A 12267-nucleotide genomic window follows, 5' to 3' on the forward strand; every position below is an offset into this window, starting at 1 on the left:
ATGTGCCAGTAGTGAAAAATGAGTTGTTTATTATAATGTTAAAAAAATCTAGTGGTACATGCAGATTTAAATGTTTCCACTGATAACATGTGTACTGGTAACACTGAAGTAATTTTTACTGATGCAGTCAACATAATTTATAATGAAAAGTTGCCCGTCCATATAGTACCGTGCTATGTAGGCACAATTAGGGGTGTAGGCCCCACACATTCTTGATCTCGGGGCCATTTTGGAGGTGATGTGATCAGCACCACACTCCGGCCACCTTTAAACCTCAAGGTTTCCCCCAGGTGCTCATTGATATGAGGCTGGGTGAGCCCCAGAACCACTTTATGTTAGAAGGCTGGATCATCCACCGTGGGAATTGAACCTGGATCTCCTGCGTACCAGTCAGATGCCCTACCGAATAGACCACTTCGGCTCTCCAACATAATTTATAGGTGTGTTATAAAATTATCAATATTTGGTGCACTTATTGTAGCCTGCCTATTGCTACTAATTTTTGGTTGTTTTTTTTTTCACAGATGCTAGTGGATGCAACCAGGTTCATCTATGTATCTGCAACCTCCCGGTTTCTTCCCACACCGGCAAAATCTCATTACGTGTTTAACCTTCGGGACTTTGCAAGGGTCATCAGAGGAATTCTGCTTGTTCCCAGCACCCACATGAAAGAAGTGAACAAGTTGATTCGCTTGTGGATACATGAGTCATATAGAGTCTTCTATGATAGACTCATAGATAATAATGATAGGTAATGCTGGACAAAAGTTCTGGTCTCCTTTATCACTTCATTATTTGTTGCGATAAAAATATGAGTTCTAATAAGTTGTATTGTGTAATTGTAATATACGATCTGTGATAAGCAAGGTAAATAAATATTTGATGTGCTTAGGACTTCAAATATTGAGACGGTATAAAGCGTGACCCTTCTTGAAGACACCCGAATGTGAACCTCTCTTCCACATAGTACACCTTGGACTGCATTTTGCAGACTAATGAGGCTCAGACGTTTGACCCACAGCCAGTATAATCTTCTGTAAGGCTCGTGTTTTGAGCTCTCCTTTTATGTTTGTGATTGCCTCTTCATATATTTCGTCTTATCACCACTCATTCTCATCTTCGCATTTAGGCAAAATTGGCAGAAAAGTAAAGCAAATAAATCAACTTATTCATTCATTGAGATGTTGAGTTCAAGTCCTTATGGGGTTCACAACAACATAATGTGTTTGTAATTGGTTTGTGGCAAAATCAGTAAGTAGTTTGTGGCAAAATCAGTTAGTGGTTTGTGGCAAAATCAGTTAGTGGTTTGTGGCAAAATCAGTTATGGTTTGTGGCAAAATCAGTAAGTTGTTTGTGGCAAAATCAGTAAGTTGTTTGTGGCAAAATCAGTAAGTGGTTTGTGGCAAAATCACTAAGTTGTTTGTGGCAAAATCAGTAAGTGGTTTGTTGCAATATCAGTAAGTGGTTTGTGGCAAAATCAGTAAGTGGTTTGTGGCAAAATCAGTAAGTGGTTTCTGGCAAAATCAAAGATTAAGAACCACTGACCTGACTTATTGCCCACAGGATATTAGGGCTTAGTCGATACCAGTTTGATTTGATACTGATACCAGTACTGATTTCTACTGTTGCTGGCTTGGATATTGTAACGATTTTAAGAAGGTCAGGTTATATATAAATTTTAAAATATAGTTTTTAATGGGTAATATACCATATCAATCTAATCTACCAAAGTTTTCTTTTAAAAGGTTATAACTTCACGTGACATAAGAGAGTGATTTAAATATGTTTCGCATTTCTCCTAGAATGCTGGTGCCAAAAATAATGAAAAACTATTCATTACATAATTTTCAGCATATTTGCCATGAAACTGTCATGTGGTATTTTTGTTTGACTCCATGAGATTCCCAGACAATGGAAAAGTATTGGTCCTTACCATTGATTAATCAATACTGGTTCCATTGGCATCAGCCATTACCGATACATAGAGGCACATATTTTTGGTAAATAAAAAAGCAAAATTTCGGTACAAAATCTGAGTCAATTTCGGGTTCAAAAGCGGTAAATAAAATAAAATATCGGTGTTATAGCGGTGAAAAAATGAATGAAAAGTGGTATATAAAAAGACATATTGGTTTTGAAATTGTGAATATAATCCTAAATTTGATTTAAAAACTACACTTAATCCACTGAATTAACATTTCACTTCTAATAGCACATTTATGTAGTTATCAGAGTATTAAGTTTATTTCTGTGTAAAGGAGTCCAATTTTGCTTCTCTAATATTAACAGCAGAATTAATCAATTTTCCGGGAATTGCATAACTCTCAGGATAATTCAGACTTCTGAAGGTGTCGCATCGGTGAATAAACCCTGAATTTCGTGTTTAAGAGTTAATTTCGCTTTTTGCAGTTCATTTCGCATTATTTCGTGACAAAATATGGTCACAAAATGCATCTCACACCTTTCAAAAACATGAAAAATTAACACTACAATGTGTTTTTTCAAATTTCGTTTTTTCGTCAAAAACGAAATATGCATGCCCCTACCGATACATCAACATCTGTATCTGCTCAGCCCTAATTAATACTTGCTGAAATGTTACGTGAAAATTGTTGCACAACCAGGGGGATTGAACGTGTTCATTTGAATTAGGTAGTTCCCTCTATTGCTGGTAGATGGCAATAGTTTTCATGTGTCCAGCTGGTTCCAATAACAATGTAAATTTGCAGTATACCTTGAGTGGACACTATAAAACGTATACAAATCAAAGTTGTGGCAATTGGGGGAGGTTCGACATCAGTTTGGTATAGCTCAGTGGTAATGCTTTGGCACTGAAAGCCAAAGACCCAGCCAGTCCCTATGGAAGACTGGTTAGTATAGTACAGCATGCTATGGAGCCAAATGTCACAGTTTTGAATCCTGGCCTGACCATGCGTGTTCTTTGTGAGTGTCCCTTCATCATTCTCATCCTCATTTTCATCCAAATTTTAAATAAATTATTAATTCCTGAAAAGTTATCATCATTGATTGATTGACTTGCTTTATTTTGTGCTTCGCTTCTTGTGCCACTTTTGGCTAATTTGCGAAGATGAGGATGAGTGATGATATGATGAAATTTATGAATGGACACTTGCAAACATTCATGCCCAGGCCAGGATTCGAACCCAGGACACCCTGGCATCGTAGCACAATGTGCTAACCACTCAGCCACGGGGGCCGGCAAAGTTATCATCATATTTATAATATAATTTGTATTGACAGGTATTAGAGCTTGTTCTTGGAGATTTTAAATTATCTTCTTTTTATTGTACTCTCTTCAGGCAGACCTTCTTTCAACTTATCAAAAGAGGCTGTTACGAGAATCTTAGACAACAGGTAGATCAAGTGCTTGAACATCTTCTTCCAGAGGACGCTACAGACATAGAAGATGATCATATTAGAGGTTTGTTCTTTGGCAATTACATGGATCCTAATGCGGAACCCAGGATTTATGATGAGGTATGATATTTTTAAAAATTATGTAATTATCATGTGATCAGGGTTGCAAAGTAAATAAAATTTAAAGGAGGAGGGGGGGGGGGGAGTAAGCCCACCTCCACCTGCAGCGGTTCTCAAATTTTTTTCTCATTGTACCCCTTAGTCATAACTAAATATCTAATGTACCCCCAGCATATTCTCCGAATAGTGCATTTTGGGGATTTTTTTTTTTGGCTGCCTCATTGGTGGGGTGTTTGAGGCATGTATCTGCAATAGAGCAGAATGCTATTCAGGCTGTATGTGGAAAGATGGTAAGCAAATAAACATTAGAATCCTACCTTTATTATTTTATTAGATGTTACTATGTTTACAATCTTTATCATTAGTTACAAATATTAAAATGTGAAACACATGTATGCTAAGAAGTATATAAAAAACTAATTTTCATATATTTTTCCCGTGTTACTGAAAAAAAAGTAAAGAACAAATTTAAGTTTGTAAGCAAAAATCATCATCATCATCATCCTTCGCCGTTTCCTGCCTCTGACTGGGTCTTCATAGAAGTCAAGCCTCTCCATTATTTCCTGGTCTTCCCCCACTCATCTCTTTCCACGGTGTTCCAATCTTGTCCTCTTCTCCTAACACTCTCCGCTGTCTGCTCTTTCCACCGACATTTTGGTCTCCCCCTTGGCCTTATTCCCACTCCTTGTGCATGTAAGCTCTTACTGTTAGTCTTTCTGCATCCATCCTCTTCATGTGTCCAATCCATCTCATCTGTGCCTTATCTATCCTGTCCTGAAGCTTCACCATCCCTACTGTTTGTCGGATATCCTCATTCCATATTCTATTCTTCCCCAATATACTCCTTAAAAATTCCATCTCCTCTGCCTGCATCCTTCTTTTTGTAAGCAAGATATCAAGTACAATTTTGGACTTTGTATTTTAAATCCTCAGAGTTTCTAGTGAGAAGAATTTGCCTGCAAATCTTGACACAGTTTCTTGATGTCTGGTTATGCACTTGAAACTTTCAAGCAGAGATTCAGCTCTAAATTTAGTACATTATAGATTTTGAATGAGTATATTATTTCAAAACACGTATGAAACAAAGATAAAAGCTTTAGTGACAAAATCTGCCTTATTTTTCTGTTGAGTTTTAAAGTTATGAAGTCTGAAACATTGAAGTCTGCTCTACACACCTGCAGAAAAAATCTTGTGGGGGCATTCTCAGCTTTTCTCTTCCGAGCTGATCGTGTACCCCCTTCAAATAGTTCATGTACCCCTGAGGGTATGCGTACCACAGTTTGAAAACCACTGTTCTAGGGTATATGCTGAAGTCCTGATGCCTTTAAATAGATCAGGATGTCAGTTGCTCTAAATTTTTATTTCTTTTCATATTTATTTATTATTTATAATATACAAACAAAACATATGTAATATATAATATAACAGTGCCAGAAGCAGTACAACATGTAAACCAGGTTGTAAACTGGGGCAGAGCAGAATATCTGCAATAACAGTCGTACTGGTATCGGAAAGTATCGGTTCGAATTTAGCCACCAATGCTAGCCAGAGTCTGCACAAATGCTGGACAGCACTTTTGCAGAGTGAAGTTCCTGGAAATGATACAAAATGCATAATTCTCATTATTTTTGCAACAGCATTGTGGAGAGAAATGAACTCGGTAAGTAATTGATTGTCTCAGTGAAATGAATATTTTAAAGCAATGGTATAGTTCATTTGGAATGCTTACATATTACCTATACGTATTAAATATTCTGAATTACTTTGAACTGTTCCAGTTTTCAAGTATTGGCATTAAGGATCTTGTCTCCATATTAGATGATGAACACAAGTAGCTATTGTGCTGATAATTATAAAATTAATCAATGCACATGTGGAGTGAATGTTTTTTTTTACATAGTAGCAGGGCCCATGTTGCTTGTCACTTTGGTGTGAAACCCCCCATGTCATATGTTACTGCAGTCTGAAAGCTTCCATGTTTGTGTGTACACACATAATATGTATGGCTGAACATTAAACATTATGGCCTTCATAATTGGGAAAAGAGAGATGCAGTAGTATATAAATATGGAGAAACTAGTACTCACTTATCCGTGAAACTGTTTTTTCTTCGTTCTATCAATTTCAGTGGCCACTGCCACCATCCTCATTGGAACTTGCTGAGCTGTTGCTTGGCATGGTTCTTTTGTCTGTAGTTCTCCAGCAGCTGCTATGTGCACTGTTGTTTACTGTACGTCTGCATCCATGTCGTCAGCTATTTCCTGGCGTTAACTGTTGTAGTAGGGGAATCCAAGTGTGCTGTGCTTGTCCGCTATCAATGTTTAGCTCGTGCGGACATGTGTTTCCTTGATTTTGGTGTCTACGAGTATGTGGGCAGTGTGTTTGACCTCAACCTTTTGAATTTTATGGCTATTGTATTTTTATTTTTTTTTCAAGACCAGTAGTGGGTTGGGCTTTTTTCTCATCTGTTAGGTGCTGTTGGATTCTTTCATTGGCAGATCTGATGGACCTGCCAATGTAATGCACCTTGCACTCACACTCTGCATCATATACACCTGGGTTATCAAGGGTGGAGAGGAAGTACCGTTTGTGTCTGTTTAGTTTATCAGCTATTTTGGAATTGGGTTTGTGCGCTACTTTGATGTCATATGGGAGAAAAGCTTTGGATATGCGGTTGGATGTGGTGGGATGGTAGGGGAAGGCAAACTATTTATATTGGTCGTTGGAGGTTGATGGTGGCCGGGTTGCTTGTGGATGGGTTGGTTGTGGCTGGTTAGGGTGTCTGACCTGTATTTCTCCTTTACTGCACCAAGTTGAAAGTTGTGTTTCTGTGTAGCCACCATCGCTGAAATAGCCCTGAAATAGCAGTAACATTGTAACATGTCACCCCCTCTAAGAAATTTAGTTACAATACTGTTGGGGATGTGAATGATAGGATAAGTCAATGCCCGTGTTGCTCGTAGGGTGACCAGACATCCTCTTTTATCCGGACATGTCCTCCTTTTTAGGTGTCTGTCTGGCATCCGGGTGGATTTTTTAGAAATCTGTAAATGTCCTCCTTTTTTGGCAAGAGTATAGCATCAATCATAGCATGGGCGGTTATTCCATGCAATGACTCATTCCCTTACAAAATAGAAGTATTAACTGGGTTTATGTGGTCAATTTATTTTTAGTTTAATTCAAGCTATTCTTATGTAATCGTACATCTATTTCTAAGAGCTTTTGTAATAACCGCGAGACGTGTCTCCTCGTCGCGGTCCTACCTACTCAGCAGACGACCATCAGTGTCCGTGTTGCTCACCCTCGGCAAAGGGAAAGGGAGCATTCGGCATTCTTCGTAGATCTTCGACTCTGTCTTCGGCATAGGGAATGCATGACCACTGCTCATTCCAGCCTCACAGCTTCTTTCAAACTAAACCACATAAAAAAAATATTTTGCAATATTTTTTTTCTTCATTTACAGCAAATTTTGTGTTGTCAGTTATCCCAGTGAATTTCATGTGCATTATTTCTGGAATTTGTTTGAAAAACATAGGTTTAAAAATCATACTTAACAGTTTACCAAATCAGTGCGGTTTAACTGACTCGAAGGGAATGAATCCACAGAACTCATTCCGGGTCTTGCGGTAGCTAGCTAATAGTGCAGGGGAGAGAGTAGGTGGGTGCTGGAAACACTCTTCGTCCAGAGCTTGAGATCAAGAAATTATGAAGAGAAGATAGGAGTTATTTCTGGTGGTAGATCAATTTCCGATTTAGACTCTACTGGGTGTAATAGAGAAAAAATGTGTTTGACATTTTAATCCAGACTAATGTGTAATAATATGTGGTTGCAGAAGGGCATTAAAACTCTACTGTTGGGTCCCATTTTCAAATGAGTTCTGCTCCTAAGCCCACTTCATGCATAGACAGGCTAACTGGGGCTGGACCTACAGTTTAAAGTGGATCCAAACTTCTATGTGCCTCGACCTGGTATCGAACTCTGTATCCCTTTATTACAAGGCAAGAACGTTACCATTCTACCATCCGGGAAAACCCATTTTCAAATGAAAATGGTGTGTGGAGGAGTTCAGGTTGCAATGACATGAACAATTTACTTAAACATCACAGTGTCATCGGCAAACTCAAATCCGTGCTGAAATTATCCTGACAACATTTGCAACTATGAGAATAAACTTGCAACAAGATCAAAAGTGCAAACTGGAGAAAATGAATCAAAAATATAAATTAAAGTTTTTACAATTAGTTGATAAAAAGAATGCAAAAAAGTTTTCCTGAAGACACTCTCTATTCTATGAAATCGAGTTATGGTCAACATTTGACATGGCTCGTCACAGAAGTGAATTAAGTGTCGTTTATCCCTCAGATTAATATATATCTTGATGGGAGTACAAAAACCTTTGTCTTACTTGAAGAAAAGCTATTTTGAATTGTTCAAGTTAAGCTTATTGGTTTAAACAATTCCCGTGTCTAGTGCTAGTGCTGAACGACCTTTTTCATCATTTCATCGAATTGACAGTAATTGGGAAGAAGCTGCTTTAGCAGCTGAACTGAAAATGCAGACGATGAATTCTAGGTACAATCTAGTGATTGAAGAATTCATAAGATAGACAACAATAAAAATAATAAAAATAATGCTTTCTTAAATTTCATACATGTGCTTCCCCTGCTGTAAAAGTCACGGACCGCCCCTGAATCGTAGAGAATTCTTTCACACATAATGATCATCATTTGATATTTGAGGTCTAAAGCTCGTCACTTGGGGTACATTAAGTATTCGAACAAGGCTCACTGAGCATTTAGGAGCTGAACCACGGTCACTTTGCTTGAACTAGCCATCAGTAGTATTCTAAATCGTTGCTTCACTCTTTGAGCACGTCCCAGACTGCCGGAATGCATGTAGTCTGTGCAGTTGTCTTTCAAATATGCGATACAGAATTTTAAGTGAGAATTTTGATTATTAAGTAATATTTACTTTTATGAAATAACAAAGCAAAAGTGTAAATTTAACAATGATATCACAAGTAAATATCCAGCTCTCAATGATGAAAGAATCGAATATCAGGTAGACTGACACTAGAGTGGCTGTTACGTTTCCTTGCTGCTGAAAGAGTTAAAATCATATTTCTTGTCAAAATCTAAACTACCTTTTTTTTTTTTTTTTTTTTTTTGTAGCGAAGCTTACTTGTTACGTTTGCATTCACTTACAGCGATATTTGATTCTAAAACCCAAGGATTGAAAAGGAGGAAAATTCTGTGCTTTAAATTATGGACAGGAGGCACATAGTGGTTCGAATTCAACTTTAAACTATAATTCGAGTCCTGATTACCCCTTTTTGTGCATAAAGTGGACTTAAAATGAAAACTTAAGCTCAAATTGTAGGTTTGATTGTCAGATGTTAAAGAATAGATCAGGAGATTGCTTTCTTAAAGATAAAATTATTGAAAAATATCATTGGAGGAGTATCTTTGAGCAAAGTGTTGGCAAGATTTTTCTACATTGATTAAATTAAGAGTAATGGTAAATGTGTTGCGATTTTTTGCAGTGTCCTCTCTTTGCTGCCTTTGTCCTTCTCATCACCATGCGCTGTCATCTTTTTTGAATGTATGTGTCTGGTCACCCTAGTTGCTCGGATTAGCTTACTTAGAGCTTAATCATTTCAATGAAGTTAAATGTAAGTTTTACTGCATCAACGCAAATACAGAGCTTTTCGTGTGATTTTAACCATGTTATACACAAAACTTGATGAATGAATTTTGTCATGTACTTTCACAAGGGCTAGCAACATCTACATCAACTGGAAAATATACTGTCACAGTAACTGTTATGACATCACATATTTATTGTCTGCTGTGCAGGCTTCGCTAACTGCACTAAATATAACCTATCTAACCTATTTACATGTTTATTTCTGCTATTAGATGCACATGTGAGTAGGTTAGGCAGGTCAGGTTTGGTGCTGTTAGCGTATATCTGCAAGTTGCTACAGCTATTACTAACTCTTCGTGTACTGACTGGCTGAAGGTTTTGTTCTAGTAAATAAACTGTCTTTTTAAGGATTTAAGTACAGAAGTTCATATTTTGCCATTTAAATTTATTTATATATTTCTTTACAGATTATAGAATATGATCATTTGATTGAAAAAATGGAATATTATTTGGAAGAATATAATATGCTTGCGCATTCCAAAATGACTATTGTGTTGTTTAAATATGTAATTGAGCACCTATCAAGAGTGAGTCGTGTCCTCCTGCAAGACAGTGGCCATGCTTTACTGATTGGGATTGCAGGTACTGGCCGACAAAGTGTAACAAAGCTATCATCAGCTGTGGCAGGCTACGATTTCTACAAAGTGAGTTCTTGAGTACGATTTCTTTTGTATGTGTGTTTGTGTGTGAGTGCATGTATGCTTGTATGTAAAAATCTGAAGATATATTGCATTGATATTATTCACTGTGTATGCCGACCTCCGTGGTGAAGTGGTTTGCACAGGCTGCTATGATGATAGGGGTCCCAGGTCCCTCTTCTGTTCACCAATGATGGAAACAGACATTGAAGTTTCCAGTGCATTTCATCGATTTCTTGACAATAAAAACATTGTTGATTGTCTTATAGGATACATTTTTTGTCGCACTTAACAATTTGTTTGAAAAATTGGTCATTATTGTTGAGCAAAAGACCCCAGAGCATGTTTCAAAACAGAAATTTTCTTTAATTCTTGTTCAATTTGTGCCTCACAACCTCGTGCCACTTGTCGAGTTTTTCACTTTCCCAATTTTCTCCAAATGGCGAACAGTGGTCGAGTGATTACCACCAGGTTCTTCTGCAACCTCTCCTGTTGTTTTGAGCAGGCCAGCTTCGATTATCGCATTCATTTGTTTGTTGTGAATTTCCAATGGACGTGCACGACGACCCTCATCATTTTCGAGACACTTATGGCTAGTATGGAATTTTTCAAACACCCTGCACACTGTATACTCGAAAACTCTTCCCTCACATCATGCTTAAGTGACATTTCGTTATGCTTCCACTGGTCTGCGACCATTAAGATAAATGATGCATCTCTTGCTTTGACAGCGTCATTGTAAATAGTCTAGAATCGAGGTAAATCCAGCGTTAGGAAAATTATTTTAAGGTAGATCGATTAAGCAACAAACAAGCTTCAAAAATATATTCAAAATATTGTATAACATGCAATATAATCAATGAGATATATTAGGAAAAATATATTTGCAAAACACAAAGTGAAACAATTCGGCCATTATTCTTGTATCAACCCTATAGTTCAACATAAAACATTAAATTGATTACAAATGCTAATACAAAATTAGAAAGAAACCCAAGAGAATGCATCAGAATTGTAAAAACAAAAAAATGATTTAACCTTTAGCAGACAAGAGTGTCTCCCACATGTTAGCCCCTACCCTCCAGACAGGAACTTTTCATATATGTGCTTTACAAACTTTCTGCAGAATGACTCTTAGCATAGGTGAAATTTATACATTTTAGCTCCCAATTATGAAAGTTAAAGAAAGCCAATTATGAAAGTTAAAGAAAGAAAAAGAAGTTGCATATTGGTTTGGATCCCATTTTAAACTGTAGGGGGAGTCCCGAGTACCTTATTTGAGCATAAAGTGGATTAAAAAAACAAACTTTGTCAAAACTTGTTGCAGTCTCCTGGTTACACACATGATTTAAGGTGGTGAATGAACCAATCAAGGTTTCATGGAATGTTAACCATTTGACACCAGATTGGTAGAATACCAGTTGTTGGGCCCTTGCACATTCAAGTTAAAAAAAATGTTTATTTGGGAATTTTCATGTCTGATGACTTCATAACAACAGTTGAGAGGTCTTAATGTGCTCTCCTGTATGTGATTTACTAATGGAGTAATTTTGGCAATAAGTTTTCTAGTTGTGCAGAGGGATGTTAATGATGAAATTAATGTTAGTATTCATTTTTTGGTTCTGTTCGACTTACTCACTATCATATATAAGCATAAAATCGAAATTAGTTAATTTACTTACGTAAAGTGAGTATATAGTTGTCATAGACGACGTTTCTGTGGCAACTGCCCCCTTCTTCAGGTCATGAAGTTGGCTATTACGTGGCTACGTAAAGCTTCGTCATTTAGAAAGGATCAAGGTATATGTATGGACAGGTTGAATGTTAGGATGACTAATGACTAAAACATGATAAAACTGTTAATGTTAGTGTGATAGTAATATTCTGTCATGTGTGTCTGTTCTATTATGGACTTTTTTTTTTTTTTGAAAATATATTATTATTGTGAAAGCATGATAGTGGTAAGATTATAGGAGATATAGAAAAAGACACGAGATGAAAGATGGAGAATACGTTCCCGGATTTTACATGTTCCAACATTATATATTCAATCTTGATGGTCCCAATATAGCATAATGTTACAAAATTTTCCTCGATGTTACATTTTCCCACATATAAAGTTTTTTTATCTTGGTCCTCTGAAAAATGTAAAATCAATGTTCCACTGTATTTGGTTGTACTCTTATTTTGTTGGCAATTCGAAGGTAACGTGCGCTGCGATGCCAAGGGTCCCGGGTTCGAATCCCGGTCGGGCTTGGTTGTTTGTGAATGTCCATTCATCAATTTCATCATTTCATCACTCATCCCCATCTTCGCAATCAATCAATCAAATCGAAGGTAACACATTCCTTGCTCTCCTTATTGCCACTGACGAGACGTGGACCAGATCGTATGAGCTGGAATTGAAGCGTAAGCCCTTGTGCA

At 37.1% G+C, this 12267-nt stretch overlaps 1 protein-coding gene across 2 annotated transcripts in view; it reads left to right on the plus strand.

Annotated features, from left to right (window-relative positions):
* Dnah3 (dynein heavy chain 3, axonemal) overlaps positions 1 to 12267 on the plus strand; it is a 266334-nt gene that overhangs the window by 150763 nt on the left and 103304 nt on the right. For both annotated transcript variants that reach the window (XM_083125480.1, XM_083125481.1), the window contains exons 38-40: positions 525 to 751; positions 3321 to 3498; positions 9613 to 9849. In XM_083125480.1, the coding sequence (XP_082981606.1) occupies positions 525 to 751; positions 3321 to 3498; positions 9613 to 9849 (642 nt within the window). The remainder of the gene's footprint in view (positions 1 to 524; positions 752 to 3320; positions 3499 to 9612; positions 9850 to 12267) is intronic.

This window comes from Lepisma saccharinum, chromosome 7 (genome assembly GCF_977018435.1).
Source record: "Lepisma saccharinum chromosome 7, izLepSacc3.1, whole genome shotgun sequence".
Lineage (NCBI taxonomy): Eukaryota > Metazoa > Arthropoda > Insecta > Zygentoma > Lepismatidae > Lepisma > Lepisma saccharinum.